The 19,185-nt window shown below is 44.7% G+C and overlaps 1 protein-coding gene across 1 annotated transcript; it reads right to left on the bottom strand.

The window, feature by feature from the left end:
- On the bottom strand, positions 1-17,775 carry XPO7 (exportin 7). Its single transcript, XM_053465535.1, has 28 exons — positions 17,737-17,775; positions 12,474-12,620; positions 12,006-12,099; positions 10,830-10,996; positions 10,490-10,555; positions 9,630-9,734; positions 9,203-9,368; positions 8,989-9,062; positions 8,620-8,739; positions 7,953-8,099; positions 7,516-7,688; positions 7,198-7,391; positions 6,851-6,956; positions 6,467-6,602; positions 5,621-5,694; positions 5,295-5,375; positions 4,969-5,032; positions 4,423-4,531; positions 4,218-4,324; positions 3,988-4,076; positions 3,687-3,794; positions 3,504-3,586; positions 2,689-2,903; positions 1,903-2,041; positions 1,638-1,798; positions 1,259-1,357; positions 1,027-1,154; positions 1-524 (listed from the first exon to the last, which is right to left on the bottom strand). The coding sequence occupies exons 1-28, from the start codon at positions 17,752-17,754 to the stop codon at positions 431-433; spliced, it is 3,264 nt and encodes a 1,087-aa protein (XP_053321510.1). The 5' UTR covers positions 17,755-17,775; the 3' UTR covers positions 1-430.
- Between the last annotated feature and the right edge of the window lie 1,410 nt (positions 17,776-19,185).

The raw sequence follows: 19,185 nt of genomic DNA, 5'->3' as shown, positions 1-19,185 counted from the left end.
CTCAGTAAAGAGGATTATTTATTACAAAACGTCCTTGCAGAACCTGCTTCACTCTTTCAGTGCATTCTCCGCAGAGCATCGAAACCACAGCACAATACTCCGCCAATCCTCCGTACATCCACGCCAATGGGGCAGGGGAGCGGGGGTGGGCATACTGGTCACTCAGAATGACACATACATACATATATATATCTATATATATTTGTAATTTGGTAGGGGCTCAGTCCAGGTGAACAGGTGTCTCTCTTGCATTAGCTTGTAAGCACACTACCCACCTCCATTCTGTGGGGAGGAGGAGGAGGAGATCCACACGCCAAATCATTCCCCCTTCCGTAGAAAGAATTCAAAATGTTACCAAAAAAATGTGCAGGGTTTTGTACAGGGGAAGGGAGACGGTGGGGACATAAGGTGGTTCTGGTGGTCGGAGAGGTCAGCTCATCATCTCATTACTGTTGGGGGCACAGGAGGAGTTTTTCATCGACTCGTTTACTTCTCGTCTGAAGGCGGAGAGATTCTGCGTAAACCTGAACGAGGGGGAAGACGACGGTTACAACAATGGCCTTTCCGGATGGGATTTTATATCGTTCTCTATGTAAAGATATACAACTGAAAAACCCAGCCAGCCACAAACCCCGGAAAGCCTGACGACAGTTGGGGCAAGCCACCAACATCGAGTTGGTCACTGGAACATGCGTATGAATGAATATAGCACCTCACACTTTTGGGTGGAGAACTCTTTTTCTAACGCTGTAAGAGCTGCCTGTCTGATAATATGTGGTTTGATAAAACTAGGCATGGAATATTGGCATTCTTGCTATATCCAAGCTACGTGACATTCCAGGAGGCCTTCTCTTCTAGATGTGTGGTACATCCCGTGCACTGATCGTTGCTATTGTATTGGCCCATGGGGTCTACAGTAACACGCAGGGCTTATAAATGCTATAAGATGTAGCTGGTTAATGCAAAAGACCCCCCCCTGTGCACCTCATCGGTCTCCAAGTCACCCTCATCATGTAAGAACCGCACCTGTCCCTGTTCTTGGTGAGCAGGTTCCTTTCGATCCCCTCCATCAAGTTTTCGAAGCACAGGTGCATGGCTTGCTGCTTTTCGGGCGGCTGGCTGCTCACAATGCTACCCCGTAAATCTGAGAAATACTGAGAAACAAGGGGCAGTAAACGATCTGACCAAGAGGAATACAGGACAGGGCGCACAATGGGGGCTCTCGATTAGAAAGAGCGGGGCCAAAAAAGACTGGTACCTTCTCATTAAGGAGGATCAGACCCAGCAAAGGTCTGCTCATCGACCACTGATTTCGACAGTCTTCAAATATAATGATGTTCAGAACCGTGGAAAGCATCTGAGAAAGTACAGGAGGGAAAAAAGGGAATGAACGGGACATGGAGACATAAGAACCAAGCATCATCACCACCATAATAATAATAATAATGATAATAATAATACACACAAACAGTAACACTCTCCTCCATCGCACAGTCCCACTGAGACACTCCTATACTGTGTTTATTGAGTGTGTTAATAACTGATACCATAAGTGTTTCATGATGATCTGATTACATTTATCAGTGTGTATCAGGGGTGGGGGGTTTATTTTAGAAGACAAACGTTTTGGGTATTACCTGCTGGATCATTTCGGGGTGTTGCTGCATGATGTGTAGGAAGCGCTCGCTCTCTTGCGGCGGCGGAGCTCCTCGTTTCTTACCGGTACGGGATAATTGCTTGAAGAGGTACGTGACGATGTGGTCCAGGCAGGAGCAGCAGCCTGTGCACACCATGGTATCTTTTGGAAGGGGGCACACCGTTAAGAGAGGAAACAACGGCACCGACAGGAGATGAGCCAAAAACACAGCAAGCAATGGGCTACTGGAGCAGGCAGTTACTCACCCAGAGCTGTGAGCCCCTCAGAGATGGAGGACAGAATGTACATGATGACATGCGGCTCGAGGCTGGCGATGAAAGACATGTGATCCTGAGTCAACACCTCCAGAAGCGAGTAATAGGACTGACTTAGCTTGGGGTAATCCTGCAACCAAAGGGGGCAACACTTAGCGTTACCGATTATGAAATCAAAAGTAGGGGCGTAAACAGTAACAGAACAGTCTGAGCTCGGTGTAATACAAACGCCCTACTGGGTACACATACACAGGACTGACAGAACACGGACTATCACACTAAAAGTGATCCAAAAGCAGCACAATGGACTCGGTTTGTGGCTATATCCAAGCTGCAGGAGGGCGTAAGAGGGGTCCGTACACTGTAACAGAACCAACAGCTTTAGGGTAACTAAATAAACGGGCCACAGGGACTGACCGCGTCCGAAACCATGGTTATATGCGCCTGATGAAAATGAGATACACATAATCTAACGGGCCTGGTTATGCCTGCGACAGACACAGCTGCCATCCTATCAGACAATGAAACAGCAGTAATGAAACTGAATGCGATGCAATAAAAGGCAGCAGACACAGAACAAACATTCACATGAAACACAATTACACAGAATATATATAATATATATATATATATATATATTATATATATTATATATAGCACACAAATGTCAGATATGGACAGGGAGGAAAGTCAGAGCGGGTGTACAAACCAGCAGGTGAACACGTGACACGGACGCACAGCACACATGATACATATGTCTAGAACGCGTCTACATACCAGCAGGTCACTGTGTGGCACAGACAGCAGCAGCTTTACGAACGTCTGGAGGGCATTATCCAGGGCCTCGTCCCCATACAAACGGAAGACCCCAAAGTTCACGTAGCTCCCGCTCAGAGCCGCCTTTAGCACAGAGAAACAGATGGAGATTCCCTTCAGCTTCAGCACATAAAGCTGTTCTTTCGGGAGCTCCCCCAAAGTCAAAATTCTGTTACCTGGGAAGGAAAAGAAACAAAGTTTGGTATAAAATGCAATGCTAATCGGGTGCGTCGCGTGCATAGGCGATACACACTGCCCGAAAGTATTTTCTAACAAAAGCAACATAGACATTTATATTATAAATATATAATATATTATGTAGTATTTACAATACACTGACATTAAAAAAAAATATATATATCACACACACACACACACACACACACACTAATGTGCAAAAGGTTTAGGCAGGTGTGATATAATGTTGTAAAGTAGGAATTCTTAAACAAATAGGCATGTTAATAGTTTATTTTCATCATTTAACTAAATGCAAAGTTAGTGAACAGAAGAAAAATCTTAAATCAGTATTTGGTGCGACCGGCCTTCAAAAACAGCCTCAGTTCTTACACAGCACTAAATGATATCAGCTTATGTTGCTTCCCTGCTAATAAGAAACCTTTTCCATCTCACCAGTCAGATCTCCCGAGAACCTTATGATCCTGGCCATCGCAATAACTACGGAGGATTAGGCTAATGTGCGCCGTTTAAAAACACTTTGTTCATTTTGGGCAATAGCCAGATTCTAGCAATGCCATAAAAGATCGGTCCGCGCTTACCATACGTCGTGATCATTTTACTAGTTTCTCGGAAAAGGAGAATTCCATTAGGAGACGAGACATCAAATTGTAACCTCTGTGACCTGCAGGAGCGACAGAACATGAGCCTGGGGGGTAACGCAAAGGAAAACGGGGACAACAAGAAATAAATGCCTATAGAAAAGGAATGACAGAAAGCGTGACCTGTTATGCACCAGTTCTGCCATCAGTTTGAGAATAGGGGTAGTACAGGCTGGATCATGGAACCAGAGCTCCAACGCCCTCTGCAGGATAGGCATGTAGGCTGGGTATCTGGGAAGGGTTAAGGGCTTACACAAAGCCAGCACTTCTGTATGGTTTCAGCCCCCACCCTCTTCCACAAGACCCCTCCCCAGTAATATACTTTTATATTATAATATACTTATTATATTAAGTGTATTATATTACTTCAGATTAGTGAATTGGCACTCTGTTACACCCCACCCCAGCGCCACTCTTAGGATACATCCAGTCGAAGAGCATCATGAAGCTGCTTTTAGCGTTGAACGCAAAGGCGATCCCTCTGAGGTCTCTCACCAACCCGACCAGGCTCCTCTGTTTATATAAAGAAAAAAGTACCCCGATGTCACACAGAGCGCCACGCACCTCTAGGACTGTTAACAGCGCAGCTGAGGCGACAATAACCAATCAATAGGAAATGAACACAGATCTGCGGCCTCTACCCGGGTCTCTCACCTTGGCCTCCTGCTCGTTGAAGCTGTTGGTGCTGAACATTTGGGCCATGGATTCAAAGGCAGCTGTGAGCGGCAGCATGAACTGAGCAAACTGCTCTTCATCCTCCCCTAATGCGAGACAGAGAGAATGAAATGAGTGGCACTTACAGAATACAGGGAACGCTCCCTCAGTATATACCCCCTAACCAATGGATAGCTCACCGTACCTAGATCCACCATGAGAAGCCGACCTAGCGCAGTGTAGAAAGTAGTACGGCAGCGCATGTCCGACAGGTTCGACTGGCTGTTAATGCCCAGGAAGGAGAAGTGCTCGCTCTGTAACATATCACATTGTCACGTTACATGCTTGCTATGCATTCAGCTCACGGATAGTGTGCTTTATTTACGGAATGGTGGTTGCAGGGACATTTCGGTGGAATGGAACATCTCTTCGCTCCATCACAACTAGTTACGAAGAAAACTGCAAGAAGCAGCTCAACCGGCCATCCGTAATGCATCGTCAAATCAGCGAGAGGAAACGTAACCGTGCTTCATGTGGGAGAATCTCTCCTTCATAAAACATAATCAATGTGGATTATAGGGGCAACTTGGCCCAACCCACTGTTGAATGAATGAGTTATCGGCCAACTAAGCAACCCAATGGCAAAGCGAAACAATTAGCCTGAATTAGTAGCCATGGCGATTACTTTCCTTAGCACCCGTATTGACAGCCTCCATGCGGTTTTGGGGAAACTCTGGATAAATGTACTTACCGTATGATTGTTTAACATGAACTGAACAGCACTCAGCTTCACCAGCTTCCGGACACTGCTGTACGTGCAGGGGGTTAAGGATAATCTCTGAATTCATGGATAATAACTCGCCTTTCATCAAAAACCCACAGATGACGGCAGCCGACGGGAGAGACTGACACAAACGCAGCTACGTTGATCACCCTCCACGTCCCCCCATATTACATGACGTTACTAAAGTAGGTATGGGCCTTACTGTAAGTATTAGAGGGATCTCCAAACCCATGCCCAAGTACTAATCTCCACCAAAGCCCCCCAACTCTAGGATGACCATCATGTCAGGATATCCTATGGACAAATCGTTCAGCAGCTGCAGGGTCTTGGACGTTATGGGCTCACAGCGGCCCCAGTACTTTAGATTCGTGATTCTGCGGGAAACACAAAAGAAAGAGTGAATGCTCTACAGCCATTTATTGCGGTATAATATACTACATCTCTATCTCATGCAGTACACATGCTACTTAAGGCAGGTAGACAGTGCTAGGACAGAAGAGGAGTGAGAAGCAAAAAGGGAACCAGCCGGCACAGATATTAAACGGAATTTGGAAAAATTAAAGGGTCACCAAAAACTCGTCAATGGCAGTTATTAAGATAGGTGAGCCATGAGCCTTACATTTTACCGATGAAGATGCTCAACACCATAGTCTCATCATTCAGGCCCAGAACATCCGAAAGACGCCTGTAGAGCTACAAAACAATAAAATCAGAGAGATGGAAAAAAGGGACAATAAAGAAAGTTGATAAAACAACAAACCCTGTGTTTCCACTGACATCCTTCATCACCCAAATAAACTTGTATCTACACCAAAATCAACGCCGCATCAAGCAGAACAAACCACTTGTCCTGACAGTCTGTGTTGGTTGAAATAATGGTCGAATTCTCCTCAGAAAGAGTTTTCCTTTATTTAGATCACGCGCATAATCGAGACAAGGCACACAACAAACAAATGTCGAAGCGTTGTCTGATTACATGTGTGAATTACATGGTTTATATAACCTCTTATCTACTTCAAATAGCATGCATCATTATGATTGGTTACCTTCCAGGCAAGTTACACCTCTTTAAGCTGCATAATTAAGAATGGCCTAGATTTGACCCTTTGCACATATATATATAGAACAACAGAGTAGACGTGTTGGCGGGAACTCGTACATATATCATAGACTAGACATTCCCTGCTTTCTTATGTCTTTGTCTGCAATAATATTTACTATAACATAAGCATTTTTCTAACAGTCTGTCTCCACATTCTCAAACATGCATTTTGGACAGAGGTGGACAGGTTGTTGGGAGGAACTGGTGATGTCCCAGTAGCTTTGGGACTAATTTGGGACTAATTAATATGTCTTAGTTCTCTCTGGATGAAGGGTGCTGAAAATCATGTTGGAATTAATCTGCAGGTCTAAAAGAAGGTTCCTCCACAAGTACTTTCCTAAATATTATACGTGACAGTCTCACCTTAGAGGACTTTTGCACCTGGTCTCCAATGTAAATTTTCCTGAATTGTTCAAAGAAGCTCAGCATGGAGAGTTCCAGCTTCTCGTTGCCAGCCTGGGCCAGTCGGGAATCGGTGAGGTTCATAAGCTGTAAAACTCTGCAAAGCAGTAAGGGACGCGGACAACAAGGTCAGCTATAGTTTAGTCGACAGATTCGTTATCTCCCCTACACTTGTCCCCACCATGCAGCAAACCCAGTGTGGTTTAAGCTCAGATTCAGAACCTCGCTAAGGGCATCTCAGTTTGGTGTAAAATGGAGCCTCAATCCCCTTTTTGACGCAGTCTGTCCACATTATATGAGTTCCACGATGTAACCTGCGCAAAGATTTCATCATGTTCTCCTTACCGACAAACCAGTTCCCCATCCATGGCGTCCTGTTCGTCTGTGCTAGCGAAGGAGACTCTTCCTCCGATCACCGCACCAATAATGTACACTAACCAGGTGAGGCGGCCTGTGGATAAAGCGGGAGACAAGGCGACGTGTAAATGTTAGCGGAATGAAAAATAAGATCTCACAAATTCCAAAATTAGGTCAGAGAGAGGAGGTGGTCTGCAGGGAAACGTAAAATAAGGAATTAGTGATATTCAGACATCACTTAAAGCAACCTACAGCGCAAAGAGAAGCTGAAGGTCAGTTCCAACGACAAAGAAGATATCTTACGGCCCTCGCTTTTATCGAGGCACGGCACTCACCTTCTTGCACAGCGAGCTCCATACTGGGGGCTGAGCCGCTCTGCAGCAGCTCCTGGTAGGTTTGGGCCGACTGGTCGAAGAGTTGCACCAAAAGAGCGCAGGTCTTATCGTACTCGCATCGCCCGATGGTCGAGAGCTGGTCTAGCTGCTGCTGTACCAGCCCCGTGTCCTCAAGCGGGTCTTCCAACCCATCCCTGCAAACAGACCGCATGCTGACTTTGGACCAGAATCAGCTACTAAACGAGATTTCTATGAGCTAACTGCGACATTGTGTTATTGCAGCAAAAGAGCATTAAATCCCCCAAAACATAGAGGTACCTGAGGATGATGTGCACCGACTCGAGGCGAGACGTGACGTACGCTTTCGTCACTTCCGGTGTGTACGTCTCCAGTAAGTGCGGCTCAGTCGCCTTCACGTAGGGAACAGACGCTGCAAGACGCTGCCACAGGCTCAGGAGGTAATGCACAGAGTTAGGGGCAAATTCCCAGTGCTGCGGGCAACAAACAGGGTAAAACGATTTCTATTACAAACTTCAGAACCACCCGTGTTTATGTTCATCGGCAAAGAAAACAGTCAATGCTCCCACAGGTCTAAGTTCGTCAGATTAGTGCCTCTCTGGATCGAGTCTGAATCTGCAACACCACCGTACCCATAGACGTGTCTTTGTATGTTCAGATCTGAGCTCATCTTATTCCTATACCCAAAGTGTGACTATGAATACACATCATTGTGAACGCAGAAACATTCCCTGTACCTGCAGACTGGTGACTGTGAAGTTGGCGATTAGTCGGATGACCTCGGGGTAATTCTCCACTTTCACCAGTTCTCCAAGCTGGTAATTGCTCTTCAGGCGCGCTAGAAGCCGGCAGAATTCATGGTAATTGTTGGGGTCAGACAGGCTCTGTGGGTAAATTAGCCAGTAGTAAAATCAAAAAGATGCTCCAGCACTAGAAACTTGGCTTCCCTCTGTATGATTTTGCTATTAGGAACATTATTAAAACGTCAGAAAAGCAGCACTCTTGGACACACATACGGTGGTGGGCATGCGCATAAAGCTTTCCCAGGGCCATGAATAATAAAGAAAATCATACTGAGTAACACGTTGAATTTAACACATTTGTATCATACTGGGCTTCTATAAGTCTGGATCTCATTAAAAACATTCACAAGTGCAAATCACAAACATTCAGAAATAGAGAGGGTTCCTGGAGGCATAACAGAGCTGTACTGGGGGGCATACAAGTTACAAAATGTCAACAATTTAGTAATTACCCTCACTCCATTCCAATAGAGAATAACACACATATATATATATATATATATATATATTTTCCATTGAGGACTAGGTTGGGATCCACTGTTGTATCCCCTCAAGTAGTATGTTGTTCATTCCAGCAAATTCGATTGAAGCAATTCCCTACCTGGGGGTTTTCTAATATCCTTTTGACTCCATCCACCAGGTGGGAAAGAAACTTGGCTCTTTCTGCGTTATTAAACAGGGAGCGACGTACAGAGGCAATCTGCACTAGACAAGATAGGACCTAGGGGGAAGAGAGGGTTACAATTTAAGCCACGAAAGGGAAGAGAGAAGGGAGAGAGTCCGAAATGAAGAGGAAATGAGGAGAAAAAGGTAAAAGATGATAAATGAGAGAGAAGATGACTAGATGTCAGGATGACTTTGTAGAAAATAAAATAGATTAGGATACGTAATATTAGGAAGGACTTAGAGGAGAATAGCTAGAGGTTGTTAAGTAAAATTGATCAGTCACTCATCCTGAGTTATCACTCACCAGTGGGGAGAAGCTTGGGGGGATGGAATGATACAGGTCGAAGAAGAGCTGTAGTGTGGAGGAGTCCAGAAAGGCTACGGAAACATGGACACCATTAATATGTACCAATTCCCCATCTTATTTGTAATTTCATTCAAATTTCAGGTGGATCTACGCTATACCAACAACTTAGGACCTTTTGCGACCCTTTCCCTAATGGTTTCATACAACTAACCTGAGCGCCAGCTTGTAGGGATCTGAACTGTGCAGAGGTCATCCGAGGACTCGTCTGTAGAAGTGCCGATGAAGTCAAAGTTCAGACAGTTGTGAGTGAGTTTGAGAAGCTGCATGAGGAGGTCATGCTGAGACCCATCTGAGAGCAGTAGAGACTTCCCTGAGGCCTACAAAAATAATTAGCCCCCGCACGGAACCCATTCAAACACTGCATATATTTGTATGTGACATCATGTTTTTAAATTCAACCTCTCAGAGACATATAGTACATCGGGTTCTCAGTTATCTATATGGTGCTCTTTATGACAAGGCTGACCTCAAGGCAACTTGGCCAGTAACATAAAGGGAGGGTGCTGCTATACATTAAACATTATTATGACGTTGTAGGTGCAGATTTAGTAATAAAGTACACATTAAAAATTGCGTACCTGTTTCAGTAGGTTGCAGGACAGCGTGAAGATATCAAAAAGCGAGGAGTCTCTGAACGAGGAGGCAATTTTGCGGTGCTTCGTCAGAGGATGCGTGGCATCTGCCTGCAGAGACACAAATTAACCACGGTGTGAAAAGACGCTCGCGAGACAGAGAACCTATCAGAAATTCAAGTTATTTCATACACACAACTTCATTTTCTGGATTAGCAGATATCCGTTCTGCACCGAGTACCAGGAAGTCGTCTTCTGCGCATTTTATAGCCAATTGGGTATTCTTTCAAAATTAATATTTTTTTCACCCTCCCTCCGGTGTAATAGGACTACAGAACCTGCTGGTGCTCTATAAATCTAATATAACTTTAACTCTAAACAGTCTTCCTCCAGATACTCAATAAAATATGATAGAAGACACTTCTATAATTCTCCTGTATTGCACACCTATAGAACAGCATATGTTTGCAGTCTCCACTCAGAGGGAGGATTTAACTTCTATACATCTAAAAGATATGTATAGTAAAACAAAAAGGTACTGATGACCAACACAAAAAGTATTTGTATCTATATCTATGTATATGCAATACAATGTCGCTATTTCAGTTATTAAGGGAGACACCGAGCACATGCGGAATACCCTCGGCTGTGGGTATTGGGAAGGTGCTAAACATGGAAAGGTACAAGGTACTCAGGAACTTTGTTTAAAGAAGCCAAGTAAACATTAGCTCGATGAATTTGCTGCCGCCTTAAAAATCCAGCTTGTGCCCAGCCACAGCACGTTAACGATTCTGAAGAAAGGGTAAGAGTCCCGCTTCTGTTTTGGCGCCCGTGTTCACGCAGACGCTATGATGCTGGCCACTCACCTGGTTGATTTCGTTGGTCAGTTGCGACAAAATGCTAACACCAATGACGCAGTAATCCACGCTGTCCTGGGGAGAGAAGGGAAGCTATTAGCCCCGCGACACCGAAGAACCTAAATGTACGTGAATTCGCGAATGATGGGCTTGCATTTGATGGTTGGTTGAAACCAATCCACGATAATGTTCCTTCTGCTGGCTACAGGTATGGCTAGAGAAGGGTTAACGGAGAAATGTTTCTAGCGACGAGCAGTGGAGCGAGCGGGGTAATACTCTGCGAGGCGGTCAGGAGACAGGTTAGCAGACAAATAATAGCCAGAGACGCGTCTGGACGGTGAGCTCTGACCTGCAGGAAGCGCGTCACGTCGACGATCACGCTCCTGAACACGTATTCCTCTTTCTGGCAGTCGAACCAGCCGAGTTTGGTGATCCGGGCGTACAGCTGGATCAGAGCCTGCGTTACAAAGGAGGCGAGCTTCGGCCTCGTAGCCAAGTACGTCAGCACATAGTTTCCTGGGAAAAACCAAAAAAAACCACAAATATCAAAAAACTTGCACCTGAGAAGATTAGTTTAACACCCAGCCTTCAGTATACATATAAGAAAAAATACGCAATATGGAGTACTTGGCAGTTTATACCTGGAAGGGTAATATAACTCATTTTGTAACAGACCAGCCACAAAAATCTGTTCAAATTAAGAGTCCAAATAAATAGTAAGAGTAGCGCCAAGTCACACGATATAAATCCACGAGGATTCACAATCCCTCTTTTGGTTAATATAAGGTTTTTTTCTTATAAGTTACCAGTCTTTCTTCCTCAAATGCGTGGAAACTATAGTTCGGATAAGGTCCTAGCAGTCAGTAGACATTTGTAATGTCTAAGTATATAAAATAGAGCTTCTTTTACTACGCGTTTGGGTTTTAATGCATTTATAGCTTTTTATATGCTTGCATTCTATTAGAAGGTAGAGCTTAACTACAAAAGTAGAAAGTTACTAATATGTTAAAAAGTTAACGTTCACTTAAATGAACCCCTAGGAACGCCGAGAGCCGATTCCTATTCTATACGGTTGCTTTGTAGCTTGAAGTTACGAATTTGATTTCCCAATATACACGGGGGTCAGCACTGAGAGACCGTGGGGGGTGGTTTGGGGATTAAAAAATGTACATTGTGCTAAACGGTGAACCCAGAGATTGAAAAAAACATGCTGAAACCGTTTCGCTAGACGAACCTGGTCTGTATTTTTAACCATTTCAAGCTAAGCAAGCAGTATAGAAAAGGAATCAACATTCTTATGGGTTAATTTAAATAAAAAGTTAACTTTTAATACATTAGTAACTTTCTACTTTTGTTCTCTTTTCTGTATTGTTATTATATTGATTCATCTCTGGGATTAAACGCCCAAACGAGCGGGGAACTTCTTGTTCCTTTTAAATACAACAAATCCATAAGGTCGCTGCTTAGCTTTGAGCACAGCCCTGAAAACACGAGAAACCCTTTGAAGGACGCGGCTCGTACTTACGAATATCGATCCTTTGCTCCAGGGGGAGAGGGTTGCTGCTCCTTGACACCAGTTTGGTCAGGCAGGTGGCGGCCAGTAACTGGGAGTACGAAGACTGGGGGGGAAACAGGCAAGAATTGTACGTCAGAGAGTATAAAAGAGGTCAAAAGTCCCACCGCGTCCTATTACTACCTACCTTTATCCTGAGGTCCATCGCTTCAGCACCATACTTACCCTTTTTGTCACACAATTCCTGTTATTGTCTCCCCTGGGGCCATCAGCATACTCACGCTAATGCCAGTTATGGTGATCCCCTGGTGTTTACCCTCCAGCACGCATACTCACACTACATTGTACCCACTCCAATCCCAGCTATGGTGAGCCCCTGGGGTTTATGGGTCCAGCCCCTCGCACTACTACTGACTCGATCCCCGGTTATGGAGTTAATGCCCCCCCCCCAAGGGGTTACCCACTCAGGCCCGTACTCACACTGCCTCTCTCCAGCAGCAGCTGGCACTTGCTCAGACACTCCGGGCTGTTGGTGAACTCCACGAGCGCCTTCTCTGCCTGCAGCCGGGTGCTGGTGTCTGTGGTCTCATACAGCTGCTTGCACAGGATCTCTAGCTGAGCTAGACTCTAAAAAACACAACAAATATTACATATAAAAATACATATAATAATAATAATACTGTCCAGCAACAGGGAGGACTAACAGTGAAATTAAGGACAGTCTCGTTGGGGTAGGAAGAGCATACAACAGGTGAGAAGAGAGGGCCCATCATATATTCATTTTATTTGGTAACAATTTATAAGATACGGATGATCACCCGCTGATGTAAAACGGGCTAGTGCATAAAAAAACATTTCTGCTCCTATCTAAATAGAAAGGAACAAAAGTGATGTTATTACTAAAACGGCAACAAAGCGTATTAACAGACTTTCCTCATTATAATTATCCATAAGGAGACCAGTCACAGAGAACATACGCGCGTCACTTGTATATGAAATAGGTCTTAGAATTCCACCTGAAGACAAGGTAATATTACGTATTTCTCTCGATACACAAGACCCGAGGCTGCCAGCGGCAGGGTTACCGCTTCTTACCCGTCAATACATACTAACTCCTGTACCTGGATTTAATGGGCATACTATACCAAGGCCTCTATTTAACCCTTACAGTACCAGCTGGAGACGCCACACGTAGCTGGCAAGTCGGCCTCAGAACGCCATCTATATACGTGAAGCAGTGGCACTCAGAGGACTCCCTGCGGCAAATGCCAGCATTCATCTCCATGTCGCGGTAGGACTGCGAGGTGATGGCGGCCTCCTCCTGCCTCCCGTGATGGAAACCTTGCGTTTAAGCGAAGAAGCAAGACTTATACGAGACGCAGCTCAGCCCGGGAAAGAGAACGCAGCCGATGGGTAAGCCGGCCAGCATGCAGAGGGAAAAACGTCTGATTCCTGCTAACAGGCATGGATCGGTTACTGGTGTTGCGTAATCCCCCAGTATATTTTTTAAACTTTACATTTTGTAAAGATTTTTCATGAGCTACAACTCCAATCACCTTCAGCCAGAACGATGATGAAGTTTGTAGCACTCACGTGTGCAAAAACAGCACCGTACTTGTGGCCATCTCTACCTACATTTGGCATAATTACGCAATTCAACCTAAACGTGCCTACCCTGTATTGCGTACGGTTACCCGGGTGGCAGTTCAATGTATATACCACCACAAAACAAATTAACCAAATTAAAACTAAACTGGAAATAAATGTTCGGAAAAGTCCCCATCCCCTATATTGGACGGTATTCACACATAAGAAGCGGTTTCATTCTAAACTAGACTATTTTTCTACAAAAAAAACACATGCATATGTAGAAGCTTTTCCATAAGCATGCCAGGCGCTCTGCACTTCTATTGAGGACACAACTCCCATCACCACTGAGGGGGAACGGAGTTGCAGAAGACATTCATGGTCCAATTATGGGGAATAAAGTCCATATTCTTATTTTTTTACATTTTTATCTGGTGGCCGGGGCACTGTAAGCAGCAGTGTGTTTTCCGGCGTGCACGGCAGCGGATTCCGGATCAGATGGCAGATCTACCTTTTTATAATCCCCATAGGTTTCCATGTCTGCAGCCGTATTAGGATTCCTAATCCATGGATCGATTGAAGCAATCACTTTTATTCCGTTCATTAATCACTCATAGATTGTTGACACCAAGAGGGTTAAACACGATATCTGAATAAGGTAACTTTAAGGTGCTTTTTTTTTTTTAAAGACCCCAAAACATAGCTTTCCCTATACAGTGCAAGCCGTTTAGAAGGTTGTCACCTAAACATAACTATAGCAAGTCTACTAAAATTGGCCCGTCATCCCAAGGGGAGAGAAGGGACCCGGCCCCTGGCGGTCAGGTCTGGTTTCGGGAAAGTAAACCAGGTTTATTTTACTGTCCTCGGTCTCGGTGTGGCCCGCTCTGCTGTGTTCCTTGGGCAGCGTACACAGTGAGGTCTATTCACTAAACTGATGTCGTATGAAGGACCAACTCTGGTGGGCTTGTTCTGCCAAATCCAACGTTAATGTTAATGCAAGGCCATTTATCACACGTTATTCCATTAACTTTAGCTCAGCCTTTCTTGCAAGTCCATAAAGTTGGCCCTTTGTAATGTTTAGTGAATGCACCTCCGGAAGGGAATGCTTGCTCCCGGCCTTTTCCTCCCCGTGGTCGGGCTCGGAAGCCATTGGCATGGAAGCCTGCGGAACCCAAACGGGGGCAGCAACCCTGCGTATCGGCTAGAAAGACGATGCGAGGCGCTGGCGCGATGGCTTCAATCATTCTACACGCATAATCGTAAGACGAGCAGACTGCGACGGTCCCTTAAAATAAAGTTGCCAAAAGCGCATGAATGGCTGAACTTTTAACCTCTTCGCAGCTGCTTAGGTTTGAATTTGGCCCCGGCCGTGCATCATAGTAAGGGGTCAGGGTTGATATTTGGGTACACCGAGGGTGTGCGATCGTTTGATAAGGAGGGAGCGGCGTCCACGGGAGCGCTGCACACCCGAGATAAGAGTAAAAGCTGCGGCAGGGTGACGCAGCACTCCAAACAATGCCCCTTCATAATGCATACATGCCGAGTTATACACATAACGCAGGAATGCGGGGCTCGGGGGGCACGCGGCTTTACTACTAAACGGAGACAAATGCGCAGGCTGGGAGATAGTCCCATGTTATCTACGGTGCCTGCTCACAAGCCCAAAAATAATGCCCCAAAAAACATTTTACTAGTTGGTAGATCCCACTACCCCCCGTTGAGTTTGTTCAATGGACTGACCTCCCATCACGCATTCTCTCTAACTCTTGATGCATTTACTGTCCCGTCAGCACAACCGGCAGCCACATCTCACCCAACACCTTAAACTGCAGCAATTTACAGCATTTTAACCCATTCACTGCCAAGTCGCTAAACATTCTAGCGACAGCCCCCCTTTAAGGGTATTTAATACGATCGGCCAACCTGAATAACTGAAGCGTTAAACAGGGTTTGTCAGGCGCTGACTTAGGCAACTTTACCAACACGTACCGTACTTCATTTCCCTCCAACGGCAGGCTAGCCTATGAGCTGAACTGGGATCCGTTATACTAAAGGAGAAATCCAACCATCGTTTAGAACTTTTTGTTACTGCCCTATGGCTTTTACCTTAGTGAGAAGGTGGTAGATAAATGGAACAGCCTCCCAGCAGAAATGGTAGTGGCTAATACAGTGAGGGAATCTGACCATGCGTGGGACAGGCATAAAGCTATAAGACGAGACTGAGGTCTAGACGGGGCTGAAATGTTACTATCTACCATCATATTCTATGTTTATTCTATGTTTCCGTGCTTGTAAGGAACACGTATGTAACTTATTTTGATGTTTTATGCATCTAGTCATCTACTAAGGTCACCGCGCTATTTCAGAGGCTATTCTCCCAACCGGGAACCTCTTGGACATTGTAACCGGGTATGATTGTGTCACACGCCGAGTACAACGGAATCCTGTAAATATTAGTGCTGAGAAGGGCATCAAATGCCCGTATATAACCCACATATATATGACAATACCAACGGACTCGGCACTTCTGCCACCACCTGCGGTTAGTCTGGCCACCCTATGCCAAATAATATAATGGCGGGGGGGGGGTGAACATCCCACCCCATGGTAGAAGATCACAGAAGGGTTGGTTCCTTGACAGCTCGAGTCACGACAGTCCAATCCCTTACCCTACTTGTGGAATAGAGCAGCGGGGCTAACCTCTCATTCACAAACCGAATTACCACTCATTCATTCCTCCGCACAGCATGCAGCAATAATCAGTGAAATATGAATATATTATTACACCGCAGCAGTACGGAAGCTATAATGTCATGTGCGTATGTAAACGGCTCTATATGGAGACAAGAGCCTATAGAATAAAAAACGTCCCACGAGTATACTAAGCAGTACTAGTGCACTCGCAATGTAGCGTACACCTCTGTGTTAACATCTTATAGACACTGAGACAGCAATATATGCAACACACTTCAATAATAATATCACAAAATCATAAATGCAATTAACCCCTTAATATTTTATGAGATAAAAAAAAAATTTCTCTAATCAGAATGACAATTTAAGAGTTAATCAGGGGATATATATATTTCACCCCTGCCAGGGGTTAAAGGGGTATTTCATGAGAAATACAGATGTTTTTGCATCGTACCGAAGGGGTTAAAAACCATGTTCATGTAGGCACAATGGAGTCTATTCACTAAAGGGAGAGGCGGCAGGAGAATTTAAGGTGTCAACTCCATGAATTCACTATACATTAGGAAGGTCCAGCTCCAGAGAGCTTCTGCTGCAGGCAGACCTTGATTGGCCCTGTATAATGTATAGTTAAATCAGTGAGATTTCTCTTTCACCATTAAGTGACACATTATACAGGGCCAGCTTCCTGGAGACAGCAGCCTTCAGGAGTAGTGATGTGAGAGGGCTGAGACCAGAACTCTGTGGCAAACTCTCCATTTAGCGGATAAGCCCCGAAATCTCAGCAATATGTTAAGACACAGCTATATACACAAACATATATATATATATATATATATAGATATATATATATATATATAGATATATATATATATATATACTATCAGAGATCAGTGTGTGAATGCTTCATCACATGCTGCCCCATCCTCTTCATCACATGCAGACAGATACAAATCCATAAATCCAACAACACGTCGGTAAACATCACACGGAAGCTTCATGTGGCCGGTGCATGTGGACTCATTTCTAGACCCGGACTCCATGTTTAATGTATATGAATGTATACAAACACGCACAGCTGCACAGACACACAGAAACTGACAGCCCCAAAGTATCCTCACGCCCCCCGGGCACACATCTGCAGACACACAAGCATCATGGACACGAGACACACAGGCTGTGCACATACATGCAAAACAACCAATTCTTGCTGCATGTATGCATCATCCGTGCATGTGTAAACATTGATATTTGTATGCGCGCACACGTCACATTCACGCTCCCTCTCTGTTTATATAGACACCAGGCCTCAGGCTTTTGCCCAGCATCTTATATACACTCTGCAGCTACGTGGAGTCTCGGGCGTCACACAGCTATACACGCCGGAGCTGACGCCTCTCTGCTCGGGCACGGTTTCCCTTTTACATTACGAAACGCTCCCCCAGATCGTCAGGATCCCCCTCACCTGCACAGGGTCCGCCATCTTGCTCCATTCATGCTCCTCTGTCCCCCGAGGAACGTAGGACGCAAGCGCAAGCCCTCATCCGACCGACTACGCATGCGCAACTAGGGATCCCCGCAACCATAGACAACAGAGGCGGAGCCAAAGTTGACGCCATCTTGGTAAAGGAGGAAGCTTGCGGGACGTCATGTTGGTGGCGTGGAGCTGGTAGCGAGCGGACATGTTAGTGGAGGGACGAAAGATGTAGGCTGTCATCTTGGTGAAGGGAAGACGGTTCGGGCGGCTGTAAGCAAAGCAAGTGTCAAAGTACACTGAAAGAGGTACTGTGCAGGCAGCCATTTTGTTAAAGGGCGAATGCGCTTAAAGCGGACGTTCCATGAGAAAAATAAATATTTTACGTTGTTTACCTCAACAGTACATAATAGAACATTATGAGTGTTATCTATCAACAATGATTCAAGAGCAAAGTAGCTTATCAAAGCTATGATGATAAGAAAAGTGGTCTTGTCACCATAGCAACCAATGAAATGTTGCTGATGGTACTGTTGCCTTGGTTGCTATGGCGATAAGACCACTTTTTTCCCACCAGAATCTCAGTCCACTGATGCCTGTATATAAAATTGTTTCAGATAAAGGGGTTGTATTACCATAGCCATCAACGCCTTTTTGATTTTACTTTTTTTTTTTTTTAAATTTATAATCCCTTTTTCTAGTTGATTGTGATAGAATGAAGACCACAGAGAAAAAAATATTCAGCAAATGCTGGGATCGTTAAGGACGGGGAACATAGTATTATCTCCCTGCAAAACTGCCATTTCATTCCAGGGATGTAATGTGATGTTCTGCGCATGTTTTTTTGCATTGGCAGGAAAATGTCCCTGACGGAGATCACTCAGATCAGGCTGTCTGATAAAAAATGCATCGTTTCTATGGATAAGCCAAATGCGAGGGAGGGAAAAAAATGATTCTACCGTTAGTGTAAAAAGCTGGGTCTGCCCCTAAAGGGTTAATACAAAAACTATAATTGCTTTAAAATGTGAAACAGGACCTTTTGTTAACCCTTTGTATATTATGTCCTATGCCAACAAGGCCAAGGTAGCAGGTCCAGGGAACGCTCAGGGTTTTTTTACCCAATCTCAAGGTCTCATAGAAACGTAGAATTTGATGTTAGATAAGAACCATTCTGCCCATTTCTCAAACCTTAATCAGCCGTTGGTCTCGTCTTAGATTCAGGATAACCATATGCCTATCCCATACATGTTCAAACTGCCTCTTATCGCTTCTGCTGGGAGTCTATTCCCTTTATCTACTACCCTCTCTGTAAAGCAAAAGATTATTACTTCTTGGTCCAACATTTCTCCTCCTTTCATCACATTTGGCGAGTCGCTACATACAATTTTCATGATGGGCTTTTAAAGGGTTATTATTTCAAATGTCTCAGAATCAGCATTT

The sequence above is a fragment of the Spea bombifrons genome, chromosome 4 (assembly GCF_027358695.1).
Source record: "Spea bombifrons isolate aSpeBom1 chromosome 4, aSpeBom1.2.pri, whole genome shotgun sequence".
NCBI classification, from domain to species: domain Eukaryota; kingdom Metazoa; phylum Chordata; class Amphibia; order Anura; family Pelobatidae; genus Spea; species Spea bombifrons.
The sequence above is the reverse complement of the archived record's forward strand: the minus strand, read 5'-3'. Positions and strand labels throughout refer to the sequence as shown.